At 37.3% G+C, this 24,813-nt stretch overlaps 1 protein-coding gene across 2 annotated transcripts; it reads right to left on the bottom strand.

Moving 5' to 3' along the window:
• Positions 1-31: 31 nt before the first annotated feature.
• LOC117422977 (low affinity immunoglobulin epsilon Fc receptor-like) lies at positions 32-24,711 on the bottom strand. Of its 2 annotated transcripts, XM_034038247.3 has the most exons (14): positions 24,575-24,711; positions 22,953-23,039; positions 22,514-22,612; positions 20,587-20,697; positions 20,215-20,277; positions 17,428-17,475; positions 15,925-15,981; positions 14,258-14,305; positions 13,189-13,245; positions 11,521-11,568; positions 10,452-10,508; positions 8,755-8,897; positions 8,290-8,393; positions 32-1,421 (listed from the first exon to the last, which is right to left on the bottom strand). In XM_034038247.3, the coding sequence occupies exons 1-14, from the start codon at positions 24,636-24,638 to the stop codon at positions 1,271-1,273; spliced, it is 1,137 nt and encodes a 378-aa protein (XP_033894138.3). In that variant the 5' UTR covers positions 24,639-24,711; the 3' UTR covers positions 32-1,270. The 2 variants fall into 2 exon arrangements, with proteins under 2 accessions (XP_033894138.3, XP_034784432.2); XM_034928541.2 differs by lacking the exons at positions 14,258-14,305; positions 15,925-15,981.
• Positions 24,712-24,813: the final 102 nt, after the last annotated feature.

Raw genomic sequence — 24,813 nt, 5'->3', positions numbered from 1 at the left:
AGGCACAAGGGCCAAAATAAAAGGTCTACACAAACACAATTCAGCTCCCCCTTTCAACACAAGCCCTGTGTTCAGGTTGGGCATTCGCCTTCACTGAACAAAGGATTCAGCTCACTTTTTATACTATGCGGCTGGGACTTGATTGATGATCAATTAATAAGACCCAGCCACATTCCACCTGTATTTGGCAGGGATGGAATTAACCCCATCCCTGCCAAATTTAAATACAAAATACACCCACCCCCTATTTACACCAGCAGAACTTCTGTCCTGCCCCCCCCCCGTGTGCAACCATGGACCAGCCATGTTATATACCAAAAAAAGGATCAGTCCTGTGAATTTGTAAAAGTGGAAATTTAAACAAGACACAAATCTGGCTCCCCATTTTAATTGCAAAATTTATTGGCAGCATGAATAAAAAAGGGCTTGTTTACAACCTTTTACATTATATCTTTACACTGATTTGTTTATAATGGTCATCGGGGGGTGGGGCGTCTAGACTACTGGGTGGTGGGCATTCAAGGATATCAGAATTGTTTTCAGAATTGTTGTGGCTGTGGGACTAAATTACAGATAAGAAAATCTTTTGAAGCTTTTGTGACATTCACAAGGTGTACAAGCAGCAAAGTGCATGAATAAAAAAGCAGACATGTGTACAAGCAGCAATGTGCATGAATAAAAAAACAGACAGGTGTACAAGCAGCAATGTGTATGAATATAAAAGCAGACAGGTGTACAAGAAGCAATGTGTATGAATATAAAAGCAGACAGGTATACAAGCAGCAATGTGCGTGAATATAAAAGCAGACAGGTATACAAGCAGCAATGTGCATGAATATAAAAGCAGACAGGTATACAAGCAGCAATGTGCATGAATATAAAAGCAGACAGGTATATAAGCAGCAATGTGCATGAATATAAAAGCAGACAGGTGTACAAGAAGCAATGTGTATGAATATAAAAGCAGACAGGTATACAAGCAGCAATGTGCATGAATATAAAAGCAGACAGGTGTACAAGCAGCAATGTGCATGAATATAAAAGCAGACAGGTATACAAGCAGCAATGTGCATAAATATAAAAGCAGACAGGTATACAAGCAGCAATGTGCATGAATATAAAAGCAGACAGGTATATAAGCAGCAATGTGCATGAATATAAAAGCAGACAGGTGTACAAGCAGCAATGTGCATGAATATAAAAGCAGACAGGTGTACAAGCAGCAATGTGCATGAATAAAAAAGCAAAGGTATACAAGAAGCAACGTGCATTAATAAAAAAGCAGACAGGTATTGTTACACCACTTTTCACATATCCAGAGTTTCATAGTATTACAATGTGAATCGTTCAGTTCGCCAGTTTGCAATATTTCACCGCAGTCTTCCTCATTGAAGTTGTCTGGCTGAGCAGATTTCCAATAGCTGAAAAACAGACAACACATAGAGTTATAAAAAGGGGCAACAGACCTTATCTTGCATGAAGGTCCTGTGCTCTGAGGTGAATGTAATACATCTGACTATTCACATCTCCCAACTGGTCCCCACAAAATTAAAATAATAAGCATGATAATAACTCCACACTATCCGATAGCTGGCAAACACAGGTATATTGATTGCACTCATGATTTGTGTAATGGTCAGTGTGAAATTCATCCATCATCCAATATCATTACTGTGATTTACTTATGCCTTTTTTTTAGATGTACACACAAGTGAAAACTCATGTTTAACTTAAATAAACTCTTCAAAATGTTTTAGAAAAGGGGACATTGTACAAAGAAAAAACACCTCACCATTTTGGTTTTCATTTATTACAGTCCTCATAACAGAAAATACTAGGATCACAACAAAATAAAATGTTGATCACTATATTTAACATGCACCTTGCAAGTTGGGCCAGTGTTTGAAAAGTGTGACGCACACCTCCATCTGTATCCCGATTCTGACTCGCTTACCAAAATCTAAGTAGCACTTTATTGATCCTGTTTGTTTAATGTTAATCCCTACTGTCCCACACATCACTTGCCATTTTAGAAACTTCAATGCAAATTCTGGCAATGTGGTAAATCGTTGCAAGACAAAACGCATTATGATAATTATTTGTAATAGTTATCAACTATGCAATTTATGGAGAACACTGATGTGGCTTTTTGACTTCAAATTCATGTGCAGCAATATTCATTTTGAATATTTCAGATAGTTTCTCCACCGCACAAAGAAAATAATTATCACTTCATAGTAATCAAATCTACTCCGTACCGGTCTTAAGGCTATAAGGTCTTCTCTCCTTGATAAACGAATAAGCACTGACACAAAGCGAAATGGGCGGAGGTTTGTGGCTCATGCCAAAATGAAATCTGATCAGAATGAAGGCTCGGCCAATCAACATGCAGTGATTATACTGATGTTAATGGTGGCCAATAGCAGCTAACAGAAACAGAAGCGGTATAGGAAACAGAATGCAAGCAGCACGAACTGTGCTGAATGAAAGCGCATTTGAGAAATGTTGCGCTAGTGGACTGTGTGTGGATGGAATGCATCTGCACTGGATGAAAAGCAGAGTAAATAAGTCCCGGTACCCAATACTGGCATCAAAATAAGTCCCGGTACTGAGTACCGGTGAGCATCGGCAGAATTTCACCCCTGACCTTTCTTTATGTGCATGTAGTAGTTCTCTTTCGTAAAACGGTGTCCAACTGTTGCCGCATCGTTCTATGGAAATTCCATTTTAATAATCTACTTCGGACCTCTTTTTACAATTTCGCATTGTAGATCATTGCTTATATGATCTGGCCAAAGCACTGGGTCATTAGATAACATGCTGATATCTGCTGTGCTAGCCACAGCATGAGAGAGGGCCCTGTTTGGTTTCCACATCATCTGCAGGTGTTTCAGCTCGTGGTCCAGTAATATCTGCAGCAGCTGCAGTCGACGACGTACTGTACTACTGCATCTTCTTTATCGCTTGCTGCTTGCTGTGATGCAAAGAATGATGTCAGTTTACGGTAAGTTACCATACGCTTTGCTTTTTCTTGTGAGTGTTTTTGCTTTTATAGCGCCGCTGGGATAATTCCGCTTCATTTCTTTTTCACGTCCCTACACTTTGGTAATGAAAGCATAAGCAACGGTCCGTGCTAGAAGATGGGTTTATCTACTCGTTACATATGGAGTTTGCTTTTTAGACTGTACAATTAAATGCACTATGAACGTCAGCAGTGCGATGAACACGTTAATCGCAGAAGTTAACTTTGATTAATTGACAGCCTAATTTTAATAGTATCAGAATGTCTTCATGTAAATTAATTTGGTTTTAACTGATAAAAAATCGAGGGGTTTTATGCCTTAACATTCTGGGTTTTAATCATCCATTTAAAAAAAAAAAAAAGCACTGGCTTAAAGCGTAAAAAGAACAAAAACGTGTACAAAAGTTAAAAACAAAGAAATCACCCGTCTCAACAGCACTCATTACAATACATAATGCCTTTCTAAACATAATAAAAGATCACAAATTAAATAAATCCACATCACTGGTGTTGGGGTGACGTGAAGGGCAGCCAGCTTTCTCGCATTTTGTTTCTCGACAGCGAGATTCAACACTGATTCAGCTCCTCAATCACCATCTGCTGCCGTGCTGAAGAGCTCCGTCTAATCTAATGGGACCGGACTGCACTTCTGCACTACCTGAGTCTTAAAGGTGAACATCTGCACATCTACTATTAAGTTACATTATGTGTATTAGTCTAACATTAAATCTACATGTAATATTATAGCGTTTAAGTAAGGAGGCAGAAAACAGGAGAGACACTTCTTCCTTTTCAAATTCTTTTTCAAATCCTATTTATTCTCTGGACGCTCTTTCAGCACCCAAACCAAAGTCCACAGCTCCGTCAGCTGAACAGGAGTCACACACAGGAACACAGTAACCATGGCAACCAGAACAACAACAACCCAAAAGGGCAGCTTATTTGAGTGCTGTTCTTTTTAATTTCCGAAAATAACCGCTTTAAGCAAATCATAATAAAAATTGAAAACAAATACCCTAGTTATCGAAAAATAACTTACTATCAAAGCACCAAAAAAGAAAACCCAAAAAAACCTGAAGCCTACCAAAATATTGTAACGTCTTGCGGGACCCGCGGACTTCGCGAGTAAAAAAACGTTCCATCAGTGGGGTGACACCCAAGGGGTGGCCCTATTGGTGGAGGGGACGGGGCCTACAAGGTGATAAAAGGGGGCTCTGCGTTGTTGCGGGGGTGGCAGTTGGACGAGATTAAAATGAAACAACAGTACAAGAATAAACAACCATTAAAAGACAATTAATTGGAGTGGAAAACAACCTTGAGGTTACAAGGGCACTAACAGACGTGAGGGAAGAATAGTGACAGGACGTGACTGGCGGAAAAGAGTGAGAGGGGCAGCAAGACCACTGCCGGAGTAAAACAGAGAGAGAGAGGCAAAGAGGGGAGAGCCCGGAGGCTAAAGAGGAATTGTAGTAGGCTGCGAAGAGCTGGCCCCAGTCTTGTGTCTGTGTGTGTGTGTGTGTGTATGTGTGTGTGTCCTCCAAACCCCCTTTACCTGACCGCTTTCCTGTCACCTTTTTATTTCTAAGTAAATACGGGTCAAGGACAGAAAACGCTACAATATATTGAAAACTATATCTATACAACACACAATAAAGGACAGCCATTGTATTAAGTATGCATACAATAAAAAAGAAAGAAAGAAAAGACAAAACAGCAGGTCACAAATAAAAAACAACATGACTAAATGTATGCAATAAGATAACGAACAGAAGGCTTTGTATTATAGCCTAGTAAAAACATGTGTGCAGTGTCTTTGTAAACATATGATATTAAATAACTTTTGTTTTGTATTATACGCTTTCACAATTATTTTCAGCAAATCGAGAGATCTTGCTAGGAATGCAGGATTGATGAGGGTGGCAGTGTCTGTGCTGGAGCAAATGCTATTTTTCATTGAGTCTGTTTGGATAGTGTTCCTGCGGTTTTTAAACTTTGGATAATAGCAGCCTTCTTTACAATTTATCTGTCAAAATATAACTGCGTCTCTTGTTTGCTATTTATTTTCCTGCTAAAACTCATCAAGTCTGCACATCAAAGCTCAGAGTTTGCACAGTTTATTTATGATCCTTCAAGCACATAACCGAAGGTATAACTATAGTTAGATGAAGCAATGTAGACTTGAGCCTGGTTTGGCTTGCAAGTATCTTATCTACTGGAACATTGGCAGGGTTCCAGGTAGCACAGGGAAAACAATGTTCATGTTACACTCGCGAATAGCATTTGAATGACTCAAATTAGCTTTGAAACTGTAATGCAATGCCAATCCATTAACAAATATATTCCATACACAGCTCATATTCGGTACTACTCTGTACTATCTCTCCCAGTGCAGGAGTTTTCAGGTCAAGCACATAACCCTCAGTTTTGTGCTGCTATTGATATTGTGCACATGCGGTTGTCTGTGTATTTATAGTCATTTTGACAGTCCCTTATCACAAATTCCATTTCATGACATAGACTACTTGTTGTGTGAATATAGTCATCCGACCCAAGCAAGTTACCCGCAAGTTTCTATATTAAAATAAAATGCTTCAAATTCGCTTGGTATTAATTCTACCTTCTTTGCAATGTTGATTTTACCCAAGCTAAATAAAGTTAAGAAGAAAACGAAGGTTATTTATATAATTTCCTAATTATGGGATCAATTGTTTCATCTTTTAATTGCAGTCTTGCTACAGTGCCTTGCATAAGTATTCACCCCCCTTGGACTTTTCCACATTTTGTAGTGTTACAACCTGGAATTAAAATGGATTTAATTAGGATTTTTTGTCACTGATCTACACAAAACATTCCATAATGTCGAAGTGGGGAAAAAAATCTACATATTTTTCAAAATTAACTACAAATAAAAAACTGAAAAGTCTTGATTGCATAAGTATTCACCCCCTTTACTGTGACACCCCTAAATAAGCTCTGGTGCAACCAACTGCCTTCAGAAGTCACATAATTAGTTGAATGGAGTCCACCTGTGTGCAATTAAAGTGTCACATGATCTCAGATTAAATACACCTGTTTCTGGAAATCTAAACACACAGCATCATGAAGACCAAGGAGCTATCAAAACAAGTCCGGGATAAAGTTCTGGAGAAGCACCAATCAGGGTTGGGTTATAAAAAAATATCCCAAACTTTGAACATCCCGTGGAGCACCGTTAAATCCATTATTAAAAAATGGAAAGAATATGGCACAACCGTGACTCTGCCTAGAGAAGGCCGTCCACCAAAACTCAGTGACCAGGTAAGGAGGGCATTAGTCAGAGAAGCAACCAAGAGGCTAATGGTAACTCTGAAGGAGCTAGAGAGAGCCACAGCTGAGATGGGAGAAACCGTCCATGGGACAACTATAACCCGGATGCTCCACAAAGCTGGGCTTTATGGAAGAGTGGCGAGAAGAAAGCCATTGCTGAAAAAAACCCATATCAAATCCCGTTTGGATTTTGCCAAAAGGCATGTGGGAGACACAGCAAACATGTGGAAAAAGGTTCTCTGGTCTGAGGAGACCAAAATTGAACTTTTTGGCCTTAGCGCAAAACACTATGTGTGGCACAAAGCCAACACTGCTCATCACCCTGAGAACACCATCACCACGGTGAAGCATGGTGGTGGCAGCATCATGTTATGGGGATGCTTTTCATCGGCAGGGACTGGGAAACTGGTCAGGATTGAGGGCAAGATGGATGGAGCCAAATACAGGGAAATTCTAGAGGAAAACCTGTTTCAGTCTGCAAGAGACCTGGGACTGGGGCGGAGGTTCACCTTCCAGCAGGACAATGACCCTAAACACACAGCCAAAGCTACACTGGAGTGGTTTAAAAACAAGAACCTGAATGTCTTAGAATGGCCCAGTCAAAGCCCAGACCTCAATCCGATTGAGAATCTATGGCAAGACTTGAAAATTGCTGTTCACCAACGGCCCCCATCCAACTTGACAGAGCTTGAGCAATTTTGCCAAGAAGGATGGGCAAAAATTGCAGGATCCAGATGTGCAAAGCTGGTAGAGACTTACCCAAAAAAGACCCACAGCTGTAATTGCTGCCAAAGGTGCTTCTATCAAGTATTGACTCAGGGGGGTGAATATTTATGCAACCTAGAAATGTCTTTTTTTTTTGTTTAATTAACTTTTGTGTCACAATAAAAAAAAAATAATAAAAAAAAAAAAATGTTGTACCTTCAAAGTGTTAAGTATGTTGTGTAAATCAAATGGTAAAAATCCCAATTAAATCCATTTTAATTCCAGGTTGTAACACTACAAAATGTGGAAAAGTCCAAGGGGGGTGAATACTTATGCAAGGCACTGTATGAGTCGGGTTCAGTCTTTAGTGAGTAGGTCTCAGAGAAATGCATGTGGATAATATACTGCATGTGGGGAAATCAGAATGCATGTGGATAATATACTGCATGTGGGGAAATAAGAACGGTAAGCCTTTGAAAACTTTGCAAAATCATGAAATATGGTTTGTGTATAGCTTCTTCATTAGTATTTTATTATATTATATTCAAATAAACCATCTGAATAGTTTGCAAAATCAAAATCCGTCCACACCTATTTCTGAGGAGCCTTATTATTAAAGCACATAGGTATTGTTACACCACTTCCCAAATCCAGCGTCTCATATTATGAGGTGAATCGTTCAGTTGGCCAATTTGCAATATTTCACTGCAGTCTTCTTCATTGAAGTTGTCTGGCTGATTATATTTCCAAGAACTTAAAAACACATAGCACTGAGTTATAAAAAGGTGCACTGTGCCTCTTTGAAACTAGACTTCTTTTTGCCCTGCGTTGAGGTCCTGAGTTTCTCATAACTTGTCTGTTTTGTGAGATTGAGTACATTTTGTAGCAACATGGTCATCTTCATTATATTTTTATTCTCTAGGAGGCTGTGTGGTCCAGTGGTTAAAGAAAAGCATTTGTAACAAGGAGGTCCCTGGTTCAAATCCTGGCTCAGCCCTGTGTGATCTTGAGCAAGTCGCTTAACCTCCTTGTGCTCCGTCTTTCGGGTGAGATGTTGTTGTAAGTGACTCTGCAGCTGATGCATAGTTCACACACCCTAGTCTCTGTAAGTTGCCTTGGATAAAGGCATCTGCTAAATAAACAATAATAATAATAGTAAATGCCAGTGACGGTGCTTTCTTAGTCAACCTTGTCTTTTTCTTGTTTTGTTTATCGCACATAAAGCTGCTTAATACGTTTTCAGACATCCAGCTTACCTTTTACCAACCTCTGTTCCATCTAACCACTTCCATTGTCCTTCTGTTTCTAAATCACTCAGTCCAATCCAGTGTGACTCTTCAATTCTTTCCTTCAAATAGGCCTGGAATAGATGCAAATGTAAGTTAGAACTAAGAATTATTTTTTTCATGCTGCAATTTAGTGTCCTCAAAAAACTACAAATGCAGACAAAGGCCTTTGAACATGTGTCTTAACCAAGCCCAATAACTCCCTAACCTCCCTGACACATTCCACTGTCCAAACTCACGCTCCCCACTCAGCTGAACCATCATAAACAGGTTTCATGGTGGTTCAATTCAGATCCAAAGTTGGCTCAAAATAAATCTGTTCCACTAAAAAGGGAAATATATATTTCAGTATTTTGGGCAAAAATAAACACAGGAAAATTCAAGCCCTAAGTAAAATATAGAAGTCCAGTGAGATCCTGGAGTCTGTTCCCATACCAGTTCTGCAATACTGCTGGCCACTGCAAGACTGGCTCCTTGAGACACACAGATGTCTCTGGCTTCACCCCATTTCTTTTTCTCTGTTGAGAATGTGTACTTCTTCATAAACTGCTCCCAGATGTATGATTTCGATACAGCAACTAAAAATAATCCAAAAGCATGAGCAAAAAAATTAGGCTTCCAGCACAACAAACACGTTTAATGGACAGTTAGTTCTTATTAAGTGGAAGGTTTTTTGTTGGTTCATTACGATCTCCATAACTACTAAGGCCTGGATTAAATCAAAATGCCATACTATTGTTTATAATGGCAATGGTGCTGCCATAAGTTTGATTTAATACAGACCCAAGTTGTGTTTACCTGCCTGTTTAAAGTGCTTAAAGATCTGGACTGTTTGATAGGAAACAGCCTGACTTCTATGAAGACTGCTGCTTGTTTTTGAAGTGTGTTATTTAAAAGTATATGAAGTTTTATTTACCTTTTGAATTGCGCTTGTGAAAATCACTATCTTTTTGAAGTGTTTGTGTGAAGCTCACTGTTTAAAACACTATAGTACTTTCGGCCTGATTGAATTGCTCTTGTTGACCATAGTTATTTGCTGCTATATTTAAATTCTGCTGCTATATGTAAAGATCTGTGGCTTTTTGCTGAGTGATAACTATTGTTTTACTGCTAAGTGTATTTGTGGATGGAAATGAAGTGCTAAATTCTGGACGTGTTTTAATGTGTTAATTGTCATACTCTGTCCAAATAAGCAGGGGCCATAGCGTGGGCTGTAGTGTGGAGTAGTGGTTAAGGCTCTGGACTCTTAACCAAAAGTTTGTGGGTTCAATCCCAGGTGGGGGACATTGCTGCTGTACCCTTAAGCAAGGTGCTCAACCTAGATTGCTCCAGTAAAAACCCAACTGTATAAATGGGTAATTGTATGTAAAAATAATGTGTAAAAAATAATGTAATTGTATGAAAAAATAATGTAATTGTATGTAAAAAATAATGTGATATCTTGTAACAATTGTAAGTTGCTCTGGATAAGGGTGTCTGCTAAGAAATAAATAATAAAATCCTTGTTACTTTTTATGTTGGTGTCTCCCTCACTTTATACACTTGCCTTTCTTGATTGTTAAAGAACCTGTTATTTAGTTGAAGCTAAGTTAGTTTCAAATAGTCATTAAACCTATGTAATTGGTCATTTTAAAAGAAATTAAATTTATAGTGATAACCAGGGGCTGTCTCCTTGCCCGTGTTTTTGGGCGCTACAGAAAGTACACTCTATATTTGATTGGAGGTAAACACCAAACACTTATAATATAAGCATACGTCTATAAAACTATATAAACAAGTGTGATATTCATGTACTCAATGTGTTTATAGAGAACCCACTGTGGTTAAAGTGACTACACTACAATGTGTGGATGCTTTGAGCTAGACTAACTGAATCACTTTGCAGTCCCTTCTTGAGACTTGGTGTGTAGACAGGGCCTTATTGTGGCTGCTGTTCGACTGCAGGACTGCACTTCTGATCCCAAGGTGAACAGGTTTTGTGCCGATGCCCAACCGAGCACATTGAAATCCTACAGAGTTTAAAGATGGCTGTGTCAGGGTTCTTTTTACTTTGGGACTCAGCATCTGAAGCCTCTAACTATACTGGATTGTCCTTAGGTGGTGGTCTGAAGCACTAAAATAACAAAACATACCTTCAGTTTTCATCTGAGAAATATCCGTTTCCATACTCCTTACTTGTGAAGAGATGCCTGAAAAGGAGCACAATACTGTGAACTGCAGCCCGGTCAGATTGTCCCTGAATGCATACATACTGTTCCAGACCAGTTACTTGGTCTTTAATCCACCATTATATAACCAATAACTTGACAGGAGTACCACAATACAAAAATATGAACACAACTGAGACCAGACTCTGATGCTACTGTAATATTTGTTGACCGTGTCCATCAAAAACATGTGTTTCAATCAACATATTAAGTATGAAATGGGTTAAACTCTGTGGATGGGTAGATAACCAAAAGAGAAATACATTTACTGGGGAACTGATATTGGTGCACAGAAGATCACATCTGGCGAGGTCATTTTAGATTATATGCATGTTATTTATTTGTCAAGTCCAATCATTCCTGGAATTATCCTGGTAATGTGAAGATTACTGAAGAACTGGTCAATAGTTTGCATACTATCTTGCATGACCTAGTTAATATTATAGTTAATAAGCAAATGGTCTAATTTTGAATTTGAATGCTGTAACTGTAACAGTAACACATGTACAGTAAATAGACCCTTATAAAAGTTCCCCCATAGTAAAAGCATAGCAATGTGTAATAAAGCAAGGCAGAGTATGGGTTAGCATTTTAAAGCCCAGAGAGGTTTGGTAAAGCATGTTAAAGGCATGGCATACCATGTTAAACTATGGGAAATGCATAGTATACAATCACCACTTGCGAACTGCAAATTTACCATGGTAAACTTTTATAAGGGCAAGCAGATAAGGATGAAAAATATGCTGTAGCTAGATAAATTGCAATAGAACCAAGAGTTGTGGGATAATGTGCTTATTAGCTAGCTAATGTCTGAAATTATAGTTATTAGGCAAATTACCAAATTTTGGACTTTGGCTGTAACATATGTACAGTAAATACAAGCAGATATAGATAAACGGAATGGTTCATGTGAATGTCCTGTGTATTTTATGTACTTCGTTAAGCTTAGTTTGTATCATCAACATAAATAGAATAAAATACATGCAGCACATACCACCGGTTATTGCAGATTGTCGCTGGATGTTTTCAGACATTTTTGAGCCTTAAATGGATTTGAATACATGTCAGTAACATTCACAATAAGTGACCCCTGTTTTCTACTGTTAAATAGATTCATTCATTCCAAAATCACAAACTTCAATAATACAATTATACATGACCATTACTGAACCCCTCTAACACATACAGGAATAATCCCAATTCTATTTTTCTTTATTACTACTGGCATAACTGACCAGGAATCTAATGCCTATCCACAGTTATTTAAAACCATGTTGTTTCATACACTTCATTCAAAATCCCATTTTCCACACGTGATGAATAGTGTATAGAGCAGTCTTCAGACTTTACAATTAGTAACTGCTAACAGGGAGCCACATGTGTACAGTAGTAATACTAACTATTGAGTACTCTGTTAGATCAAGTGGTATAAAAGGATGAGATGTTAGCTGTGTTCACACTTTCATTGGCTTGAAGTATCAAAGCTCATGCTGGAGGTGCTCATGATCAAACAAAATGGCTATTTGGGTAAGACAGCAAAGCAGTATCCATCCAGTCTTGCCCCCAAAATATAGAAATATAAAATATACATTATTATCAAACAACATTTGTTATATTTTACTGGACTGAACTTCCTTCACTGTGGCAGATGATTTTCATACAATGCAAAACATTCTTTGCTTTGTCTGTCATGCAAAGAGTGCAAGAGAAAGTACATCCTGTTTGATGTATTTTTCCTACATCTGAAGAGAATTGAGAATCTGAAAAGAAATATAATAATCTGCCTGTGAATTGACACTGGATTATAGCCTGTGCTGCAATTTAACTTAGTATACATTGATCTTTGGTCTTAATGTCCTACACCATATAAAATATGAAAAGTGACATTCAGGTTGGAAAACGCCAGTGACTGCCAATATAGGTTAGGCTTCTTTTTAAACCTTTTATGTCATCTATCCATTATTGGTAAACAAAGTTTTAAAATCTATTTAATAGGTGCTAGCAATATAATCACTGGTTCTTGTCTTGAATATATTTAGGCTCTTAGTGTGGATTTGGATACATGCAAAGACAACACTATCAAGTAGCTTATACTTTCTGGTACTTTGCATGTGTTGTAGTTCAGACTGACTCCAGTGGTCTAGCTGCAACCAGACTAATGTGACCTAGAGCAGGGTATCACAATGAAGCAGGCATATTACACTATGTATATCATGATGTATTTGAAATATTTGCAAATCCTGAATTAATATAAAAAAAAACAAGCAAACATATTATCAGCACAAGAAAATGACTGGTAGTTTTCTTATATTCATTTTAAAGCATTGGTTAATACTGTGGTCCATTGAAGCTATGGGGGGAAAAAAGCTAAAATGTGTGGATGCTTTGAGCTAGACTAACTGAATCACTTTGCAGTCCCTTCTTGAGACTTGGTGTGTAGACAGGGCCTTATTGTGACTGCTGTTCGACTGCAGGACTGCACTTCTGATCCCAAGGTAAACAGGTTTTGTGCCGATGCCCAACTGAGCACATTGAAATCCTACAGAGTTTAAAGATGGCTGTGTCAGGGTTCTTTTTACTTTGGGACTCAGCATCTGAAGCCTCTAACTATACTGGATTGTGCTTAGGTGGTGGTCTGAAGCACTAAAATAACAAAACATACCTTCAGTTTTCATCTGAGAAATATCTGTTTTCATACGCCGTACTTGTGAAGAGATGCCTGAAAAGGAGCACAATACTGTGAACAGCAGCCCAGTCAGACTGGCCCTGAATGCATACATACTGTTCCAGTCCAGTTACTTGGTCTTTAATCCACCATTATATAACCAATAACTTGACAGGAGTACCACAATACAAAAATATGAACACAACTGAGACCAGACTCTGATGCTACTGTAATATGTGTTGACCGTGTCCATCAAAAACATGTGTTTCAATCAACATATTAAGTATGAAATGGGTTAAACTCTGTGGATGGGTAGATAACCAAAAGAGAAATACATTTACTGGGGAACTGATATTGGTGCACAGAAGATCACATCTGGCGAGGTCATTTTAGATTATATGCATGTTATTTATTTGTCAAGTCCAATCATTCCTGGAATTATCCTGGTAATGTGAAGATTACTGAAGAACTGGTCAATAGTTTGCATACTATCTTGCATGACCTAGTTAATATTATAGTTAATAAGCAAATGGTCTAATTTTGAATTTGAATGCTGTAACTGTAACAGTAACACATGTACAGTAAATAGACCCTTATAAAAGTTCCCCCATAGTAAAAGCATAGCAATGTGTAATAAAGCAAGGCAGAGTATGGGTTAGCATTTTAAAGCCCAGAGAGGTTTGGTAAAGCATGTTAAAGGCATGGCATACCATGTTAAACTATGGGAAATGCATAGTATACAATCACCACTTGCGAACTGCAAATTTACCATGATAAACTTTTATAAGGGCAAGCAGATAAGGATGAAAAATATGCTGTAGCTAGATAAATTGCAATAGAACCAAGAGTTGTGGGATAATGTGCTTATTAGCTAGCTAATGTCTGAAATTATAGTTATTAGGCAAATTACCAAATTTTGGACTTTGGCTGTAACATATGTACAGTAAATACAAGCAGATATAGATAAACGGAATGGTTCATGTGAATGTCCTGTGTGTTTTATGTACTTCGTTAAGCTTAGTTTGTATCATCAACATAAATAGAATAAAATACATGCAGCACATACCACCGGTTATTGTAGATTGTCGCTGGATGTTTTCAGACATTTTTGAGCCTTAAATGGATTTGAATACATGGCAGTAACATTCACAATAAGTGACCCCTGTTTTCTACTGTTAAATAGATTCATTCATTCCAAAATCACAAACTTCAATAATACAATTATACACGACCATCACTGAACCCCTCTAACACATACAGGAATAATCCCAATTCTATTTTTCTTTATTACTACTGGCATAACTGACCAGGAATCTAATGCCTATCCACAGTTATTTAAAACCATGTTGTTTCATACGCTTCATTCAAAATCCCATTTTCCACACGTGATGAATAGTGTATAGAGCAGTCTTCAGACTTTACAATTAGTAACTGCTAACAGGGAGCCACATGTGTACAGTAGTAATACTAACTATTGAGTACTCTGTTAGATCAAGTGGTATAAAAGGATGAGATGTTAGCTGTGTTCACACTTTCATTGGCTTGAAGTATCAAAGCTCATGCTGGAGGTGCTCATGATCAAACAAAATGGCTATTTGGGTAAGACAGCAAAGCAGTATCCATCCAGTCTTGCCCCCAAAATATAGAAATATAAAATATACATTATTATCAAACAACATTTGTTATATTTTACTGGACTGAACTTCCTTCACTGTGGCAGATGATTTTCATACAATACAAAACATTCTTTGCTTTGTCTGTCATGCAAAGAGTGCAAGAGAAAGTACATCCTGTTTGATGTATTTTTCCTACATCTGAAGAGAATTGAGAATCTGAAAAGAAATATAATAATCTGCCTGTGAATTGACACTGGATTATAGCCTATGCTGCAATTTAACTTAGTATACATTGATCTTTGGTCTTAATGTCCTACACCATATAAAATATGAAAAGTGACATTCAGGTTGGAAAACGCCAGTGACTGCCAATATAGGTTAGGCTTCTTTTTAAACCTTTTATGTCATCTATCCATTATTGGTAAACAAAGTTTTAAAATCTATTTAATAGGTGCTAGCAATATAATCACTGGTTCTTGTCTTGAATATATTTAGGCTCTTAGTGTGGATTTGGATACATGCAAAGACAACACTATCAAGTAGCTTATACTTTCTGGTACTTTGCATGTGTTGTAGTTCAGACTGACTCCAGTGGTCTAGCTGCAACCAGACTAATGTGACCTAGAGCAGGGTATCACAATGAAGCAGGCATATTACACTATGTATATCATGATGTATTTGAAATATTTGCAAATCCTGAATTAATATAAAAAAAAACAAGCAAACATATTATCAGCACAAGAAAATGACTGGTAGTTTTCTTATATTCATTTTAAAGCATTGGTTAATACTGTGGTCCATTGAAGCTATGGGGGAAAAAAGCTAAAATGTGTGGATGCTTTGAGCTAGACTAACTGAATCACTTTGCAGTCCCTTCTTGAGACTTGGTGTGTAGACAGGGCCTTATTGTGACTGCTGTTCGACTGCAGGACTGCACTTCTGATCCCAAGGTGAACAGGTTTTGTGCCGATGCCCAACTGAGCACATTGAAATCCTACAGAGTTTAAAGATGGCTGTGTCAGGGTTCTTTTTACTTTGGGACTCAGCATCTGAAGCCTCTAACTATACTGGATTGTGCTTAGGTGGTGGTCTGAAGCACTAAAATAACAAAACATACCTTCAGTTTTCAACTGAGAAATATCTGTTTTCATACTCCGTACTTGTGAAGAGATGCCTGAAAAGGAGCACAATACTGTGAACAGCAGCCCAGTCAGACTGGCCCTGAATGCATGCATACTGTTCCAGTCCAGTTACTTGGTCTTTAATCCACCATTATATAACCAATAACTTGACAGGAGTACCACAATACAAAAATATGAACACAATTGTGACCAGACTCTGATGCTACTGTAATATTTGTTGACCGTGTCCATCAAAAACATGTGTTTCAATCAACATATTAAGTATCAAATGGATTAAACTCTGTGGATGGGTAGATAACCAAAAGAGAATATATATTTACTGGGGAACTGATATTGGTGCACAGAAGACCGCATTTGGTGAGGTCATTTTAGATTATATGCATGTTATTTATTTGTCAAGTCCAATAATTCTTAGAATTATCCTGCATACTATCTTACATGACCTAGTTAATATTATAGTTAATATGCAAATGGTCTAATTTTGTAACTGTAACATATGAACAGTGTGCACACCCTTATAAAAGTTTCCTCATAGTGAAAGCACAGCAAAGTGTAATAAAGCAAGGCAGAGTATGGGTAAGCATTTTAAAGCCGAGAGGTTTGGTGAAGCATGTGAAAAACATGGCAAACCCTATTAAACTATGGGAACTGCACAGTATACAATCACCACTTGAAAAATGACCATGCAAATTTACCATGGTAAACCTTTATAAGGGCAAGCAGATAAGGATGAAAAAAAAATGCTTTAGCTAGAGTTGCAGAGTAGGGGGAGGAAAGGTGTAGTCCTTGAGGTTCAGGACTACATACCACAGAATGCCTCGGGTTGGAATTAGCCAGGATCAGAATCGGCTGGCTCTAGTTTAATTAGAAACACCTGGTGGTAATAAAGGAGGCAGGGGTATAAAAGCAGGTCCGCGGGTGTTAGGTGTGTCTTTGAAGGCTAAGACCTGTTTGGAAACTTTAAGAGACGTTACGGTGTGTAATACTGGAAAGTGTATAAGGTTTGGTTATCGGTAAACAGTGTAGTTGTCCGGTTATAGTTAAAAACTGACAGAAGTTTAGTACTCCTGGAAGGAGTTAGGATTTTGTTTGTTTATTTTGTATTTACTCTAGGGCAAAATAAATACAGGTAGCACCCTGTTTTCCTGAACTTTTTTGTCTGACCAATTCCTTTTCCTGCACTAGAAAATTGTGTTTAAGGTGCCAAACAGTGTGATAAGTCACAATAACAACTAGTTATATCATACTCTAAGTTGAATACAACTAAGGGTTGTTGGATAATGTGCTTATTAGCTAGCTAATGTTTGAAATTATAGTTATTAGGCAAATTATCTAATTTTGGAACATATGTACAGTAAATACAAGCAGATATAGATACAAGCAATGGTTCATGAGCGTGGGTCCTGTTTTATGTATTTAGTTAAGCTTACTTTGTATCATCAACATAAAAAATAAAATAAAAAAAATGCTGCACATACCATTGGTTATTGTGGATTGTTGCTGGATGTTCTCAGACATTTCTGAGCCTTAAATGAATTTGAATACATGTCAGAAAGTAAAGTGATACCTGTTTTCTACTGTTAAATAGATAAATTCCAAAATCACAAATGTCAATAATACAATATACATGACCGTGACTGAACCCCTCCAACACATAGATGGATAGAAGCTGCTTGATGAGATTCTGGGATCAATAAGCTACTAACAACCAAACGAGCAAGATGGGGTGAATGGCCTCCTCTCGTTTGTAAACTTTATGTTCTTATAGGAATGATCCAGTGGCAGCTGGCGGCCAAAAAAAATAAAAAATAAATAAAAAATGGGGAGGCACAAAAAAGGCAGTGGCTTGGGGTCCCATTGAGCCCACAGCAGCAGTAGAATCTTCTTCTAAGTTGTATTCTGACTGACAACACTTTTCAGATTTATTTGGCAGGTGCTTTTATCCAAGGTGACTTACAGGTGTTACAGGGCAGTGCTGTACAGGGTTACAATGCAATATTAGTATGTAAATAAAGTATAGTTTACAATAAGTGCAAACAATGCTACTAAAATACAATGTGAAATGGGATGCAACAAGTTAGGATTACAAGAAGTTATATCTACAATTACGTATTAATAGTGCATCAGCTGAGGATCCAGCAACGTGGTGCGTAGGTCAGGTACGTCCAGTTCATAGGAGATCTACAAGTGCCGTCTAAACAAGTTTTGCCTTAAGTCGGCTGTTAAGCGCATTTTACCACTAGACACCAGAGAAAAGAAAACAGTAGCCAGTCATAGTTCATTATAATATACTTAACTGCTACAAACTGCCACAGTATGTTTTAAAATGCACTGTTTACAACATTAATATTGCATTTAGATTTCAAGACCACGTCACCAACATAAGTTAAGGCAGACAAAAAATCAAGCACATCCTATTGACCCAATTTGCTGAACTTAAATAAATGACCAACAAAATAATTATATACCGTACAGGCGAAAAGAAAGTGAATGAGTTTTCCTGCGCTGGGGAAAATTAACAAATACTGCTGGAGAAGGGCATAAATAATATAAATATGACTTCCAACAAACACTAACAGAGAACAAAACCAAAAACAAGATTTGTTCCCAGAGAAAGGAAGTGCATCGTAATATGAAACTTTGAAAATTATATCTCACTTTACTGACGCTACCGGTGTCATAGTGCAATGGGCATATGTGCGCGCAGTGTCTTCTGGGAATAGTAGTTTATCTGGTACACACTGAAATGTGTTTCCAATCGGCAGAAATGCAGAAGAAAACTACAACTCCCGTAATCCACGCATGTCAAACAACGCTGGCTTCGCATTTAACTTTTGTTTAAGGGACTAAACCGTCATGAGGTTTCCGCGCTGTCGAGCGGTGCTGCAGCTTGTTTTTTGTATACCGTCCCACATGTTTTTGGTTTTCCTACTGTTATAATGGATTTCTTTTTTTCTGGGCACGTTTTAAAATCTCGTTCCACTTCACTCAAACACACATACTCAGTACATTTAGTGCTTCAGCAGGGGGTGGGAGGGTGTGAGTGGCTACGTCATTTTTTTGTTTTTAATGTATTAACAATTAAATTACAAAAGCATTATAAATACTGTAACATATTGTTTTATAAAATCACTTATTGCTACTTAGTGGCCCATTATGCCTATTGATACTAAGCTTCATAGACATTCCTTAAAGCTCAATAGACCTGAATTCTATTGAACATGAGTGGGATTTTCTGAAAATACATGTTTTCAGCAGAAACTCTATTTAATACCTTCAAAATGGCATCACTTTCCACCAGGACCAGATTAACCTATATGCAAATTATGCCATTTGAGACATTTTACCAAAATTATTATTATTATTATTTGTTTATTTAGCAGATGCCTTTATCCAAGGCAACTTACAGAGACTAGGGTGTGTGAACTATGCATCAGCTACAGAGTCACTTACAATTACGTCTCACCTGAAAGACGGAGCACAAGGAGATTAAGTGATTTGCTCAGGGTCACACAATGAGTCAGTGGCTGAGGTGGGATTTGAACCGGGGACCTCCTGGTTACAAGCCCTTTTCTTTAACCACTGGACCACACTGCCTCCCAAAACTGCATGTGGTTGGGCAGGTCCACACACACAGGAAGAGAGGCTCACGTTAGCTTGTTTTCTGTTCGTTTTTTTTTTCTCCTTTATGACGGCTAGGCATTCCTTCTCGATTTACAGCATACCCGGTCTGTGAGTCTCTCACACAAGCAGCTTCCTGCTAATTTACAATACCAAATGCACCACACCCTCTACCTCCTGGGAGAGATCCGTCCCTAGTCCTATGTCAGAGACATCAGTCTGCTGGATAAAATGTATGAACACATTCATTTATTTCAGTTTTAGGACCAATTTATAAACCTGTCCCATCTCAAATGTGCACAGTATGCCTCTTTTAAATTTTAGAAATTTTACTTTTTAATTAGGGGGTTGAAATTTTAGAAAAAAAAAAACAGGTAAAGGTAAATGTGTGCAATGTAGGAGGCTAAAGGAAATTCAAATGTGAATGTCTGCAGCCGGCAAGAATGGTTTATGTCCATAGTGTTTGTTTCTCTCCCTTTTTTTATAGCTACAAAAAAGAAGTAAAATACAGAAAAGTTATTCCCTGGATTAACCAATATGCCAATAACATAATTCGCCAAAATATGGGTTAGCGTAGGGCCCCCACGCCCTTTAATCTGACCCGAAACATTGCCTAACAAAGGAAAGTCCATATTTTAACATACCATTTTCTCTTATCATAGACAGTTCCATTGTCAGGTTCTGGACTTCCGTAGAGATTTCTGAGTCTAGAAAAAAGAAGATTTTTTTGTATTTACTTTAAAGAGACTATCATTTTAAAGTAAATTGAGGAATTACTTCTCTATCAAAACTGAAAAGTGCAAAATCAGTGCTGCTGTCCTATCTTTAAAATGATGGCAATAATATGCAGTCTATTTTAAACTGACAAAAGTATTATACTGTGTTATGCTTTTACAATGGGCAAACTTTTAGAAGAGTTGACTTTGTTTATTCAAAAATGTGTTCTCCTCTCCATTTGAGAACTATATTTACTTTAATACAGAAAGTCTTTTAAAATCTCAAAACTTATTACTTACATTTGACAATGGCCACATAGAGCAGGACTCCCCACATGACAAAGCTGATTATGAGCAGAATGTAGAGTAGCACTATCGCTCTGGTCCCACAAGCAGACTTCACAGGAGGGCCTACAAAGGAATGTCAGCGAGTGGCACTCAGTGCAAAACTGAAGATTGCAATTGGGATATTTGCAATTGGGAGACGTGTCTTTTCTGGTACTGCACTTGGTTAAAGAAATCTCTTCTTGCACTTTCTTGGTCATTTCACCTGAAGAGTTAAATTCCCCCTCAACCCTTTGGGACCTTCTTTACTGTTATTAACCAAGCAACTGCTGCCCCTAATGACTGACATGCTTTGCAGCCAATAAAAATGCTTGGCCCCAATTAAACTGCATAAGTGAAATGACCTAGGAAGTGCAAGTGTATCAGATTTCCTGGAAGTCAAAGCAAACAAACACTTTTTTGTGTGTTTTCATGATCTTATCTTTATTTCTTTACAGTGACTGGAAGTGCACAGTAGGTAAGATTTAATGATCTATACAGTGTTGGTCTAAATATTCCCAGCAAGAGTAAGTATAAAAACTAAAGGTTGTTGCACACCTGATCCATTTCTTTATCCAAACTCAATGTATAAATGTATTGTACATATATTAATTTAACATTCATTTACATTTCTTATTGCACCCTGCATACCAAGTCCATAACTATCATATACAGTATGAGTATTATGTACTGTAGGGAACCCCAGACCTACAATAAAGTAGATGTGGTCACCTTTGGGCTGAATGTACAACGCTTAACTTATGCATTTCATGTATGGATGATGGATGATAAACAATGGCAATGCCTGGTGTGCAAGGATTTCTTCTCATAACCATGGACCAGCACCTCTAGACCGTACATTACAACTAGACAAATATGAGTGATCCAGTTCCGGTAAGTAATTGGGTCTCCACCCTTGAAAAATCTTCATTCTACCACATGGAGAACTGAGTGTAACTGCTATAAAAGGGGTTCTGTTGTGAAGCATCTCTGAGCGTTCATTTTTTGAAGCGCTTCAGCTTTGTGGTTTTTAAGAGAGTAAACAGTTTTAGTTCTCTATGCAGGAATTTTTGTTCAAGCCGCAAAGGCTTAGGCACATTTTAATATGGTTAACAATAAAACTACACTTTCATTTCAAAACCACTGCAGTAGAGGCTAACTTTACCAGAACTATATATTGCAGCACTGTTAAGCCATTTTACATTGGTAGTAAATGAATAATACTAAGGGTACCCTGCACTTGTTGCATGAATTTCTGATTCAAATACTTTTACATACATTTTATAATATAATTAGTAAAAAGTATGGCGGTAACACACATCCCCCACCACGGCTGTAAATTCAAAAATAGATCACTCAGTATGAAGAAAAAGCTGACGACCAGGACGTATATATCAGCAGTATGTACAAAACAGTATGGAGTAAGAATTGGCAATAACATGTTTAATCACAATGTAGTAAGCGATATATGCAAAAAGGATATATACATTCTCCAGATATATGCAAGTGTGCCATAGAGACGGACATACAGGCAACCCCATTTACCCTGCAAATTCGCTATTCTCAGTAGTTTGCTAAATAATGTTACTACCATGTTTCATGACAACTTCAGGGCAACGGAAGTACGACTGCCGCCACTCTTTTCCCTTCACGGGGGGTTTCATTACCAGTGGGGGGTAATTCAGGAGTCCTGCTGTTCATGATTTGCCCCAATGCATACATGTTCATGAACAAAGACACTGGTCTGCTAGTAACAGTAAACTATGGGGGGATGATGCCATAACAGCATGAGGAATTATTTGAGGGCTCTTTTTTTGCCATGTGCTTTTATTGCTCAACAGGTAAAAGATTTATTGATGGGGTGATAGTATAGTTAGTATATCATGTATTTGTATAGTCTTACCATGAATCTTGCTGTCATTTTTGTCCTCTGTGTTTAGCTGTTCATGTATTTCAACTATATCATCGACTTCTTCATAATCACTGTCTTCCAGGGGTTCTACTGAAACAATAGGGTATAGATTTTAGGTGCCAGTACATAAAGTCACTTGGCTTTGGTTATATCCACACAAGCTATGGCTCATCTAGAGTACAACCAATGAGAAACAAAATTAACATCATTGTAGTTATCAGTATTCATACAGACCTAGGGAGATACACAGTCTGAATAATACTTGAACTGCTTCTACCTGCAATAAATTGTTATTACACCATTTAACATGATTTACTCTGTTTTGCCATTGTTGGTTAATTGTTATTTCTGTATAAAATGCCACATTCAAATAAAAGGAGAGTAATCTAACAGAACAAAGGATATATTTGAAGCTGTGTGGGTGTCTTACTGTTTGTTGTGAAAGCGTTTGATTTTTCTTGTTTTTTGCCTACGATATTCTCAACATCATCGTAGTCACTGTCATATTCTTTTCCCTCTGAAATAATAAGAAACATGATCCATTTTGTTAAATATGTCTTGTATTTTTGCTCTTTTTTAGTGCATTCAAAATGTATAATTGTAAAAGGGTTCACTGGCGAACTGTTGATTGAGGTTCAAAGCATAATATACACAAGCACAACTCCCTCATGCTCTGCAGGAACGTCAAGCAAATGTGGCTGTGACTTAAAACCACTGTGTCTTTGCTTCTTCATTTAGTTTAATTAACCGCACAATTATCACTGAATCAAGGTCTTCAGTTTAAAACAAAAAGCCAATTGTTAAAATTGATAGAATAGCAAAGTACCACATGGTTAGTAGTTGAAACCCAAGTACTGCTAGTTTATAATAACTGTAGCATGTTTGTTTTAATTATGGTATTTTAGACCAGAATATGCAAACCCATCAAAACCTTTAATAAACATTGTATAATAATCACAGAGTACCCCAATCATTAGGTACATTTGTTGAAAATCAGGTTTATCTGATTATAGCCACATGCAATCCGAAATGTCTATGAGAGTATGATGAAAGAAGGCAGTTATCGTGTGCACCATTAAGAGCGTGACAGACACGATCAGCGCATAAGGATTATTTTTTAAACCTTTACAAACCTTTTGAATTTATGCATTTACTTTTTACGTATTCTGTTTTTGCCTGTGATTAAACTAACCCTCATTTTGGTGAGCCCCAGATTCTGCTGGTAAAAGTATGTGAATCCAGGACTGCAAACTTGCTTCAAAAAGTGGCCAACATTTGCGGAATCACATCAGTGGATTGAATTGACGTGTCTGTCAGTTATTGTTTAAAGTAACAAAGACCAATGCTAAGACTAAATGACAACAAATATTTGTTGTAACTATTAAAAGTACTTTGAATCATATTCAGATTTTAAAACTGTATATGAACAATAAGCAAAACAGCATTTTTCTTAATCATAGCAATTTAAGAGACTGATTTTTTATTGTATTGCTTATTCTCTAAATGATATATTCTGTTGTTATAAAGGTATATTTATAGTTCAGTGAATACAAGAAGTATCTGATGGGGAACTATCATAGTTATTGGTGGTGAGTTTCAGTTTTGCCAGCATTTTAGTTGACATGTTAACTAGAAAAATGCCAAAATTTAATGAAATATAAAGCGTAGTGTCTAATTTAAAATATCTAAATAAAAAAACGGAAAAATTGCAAAAATAAAAAGAATTGTCAGTATGTCAATGGTTTACTGTGGGTGTAATAATAACAAATCTATCAATTAAGTAAATTAACTAATTCTGTTCCAGCATGGAAACTATTTTTTTTGCATTAAAAACATATTAACAGAGACACTCAACCTAGAATCTGAAACGAAATATTTTCATCATTTACCAGATCTTAATACATCAAATAATCTGCATACCACATGTTTTCAGTTACATTTGAAATGCATTTTGATAATCATTTTATCATGAATTGTACATATTTTAAATAACCATACAAATTGTAGCCATAATTCAGACAGCTCTTCAATAACGGTCTAGAACAAAAGTACCTGGTTCTCTTTGATCAGTTGTCGCACTGGTGTAAAAGTTTCCAGAGACGTTTTTACCTGCCATGTTGCTCCAAACTGAGTGCTAGTTTTGTTGCTGGGTTGTAAATTTGACCAAAACCTTTTATACCTAGCTTTGGTTCTTGTGCATTCAGAGGAAGTGGAGTTATGAGCAACATCACTATGGTTTAATAAATGAGAACTTGCAGTACTTGGGGAAACAGGAAATAATATGCATCTTT

The sequence above is a fragment of the Acipenser ruthenus genome, chromosome 17 (assembly GCF_902713425.1).
Source record: "Acipenser ruthenus chromosome 17, fAciRut3.2 maternal haplotype, whole genome shotgun sequence".
NCBI lineage: Eukaryota > Metazoa > Chordata > Actinopteri > Acipenseriformes > Acipenseridae > Acipenser > Acipenser ruthenus.
The sequence above is the reverse complement of the archived record's forward strand: the minus strand, read 5'-3'. Positions and strand labels throughout refer to the sequence as shown.

Excerpts from the sequence above, each read along its gene's own strand:
- LOC117422977 (XM_034038247.3), bottom strand. The coding sequence starts at position 24,638 with ATGGCAGGTAAAAACGTCTCTGGAAACTTTTACACCAGTGCGACAACT. Across the intron at positions 23,040-24,574 it reads AACTGATCAAAGAGAACCAG|AGGGAAAAGAATATGACAGT; the intron begins GTACTTTTGTTC and ends TTATTATTTCAG. Across the intron at positions 17,476-20,214 it reads GTCTATGATAAGAGAAAATG|GCTCAGAAATGTCTGAGAAC; the intron begins GTATGTTAAAAT and ends AATTCATTTAAG.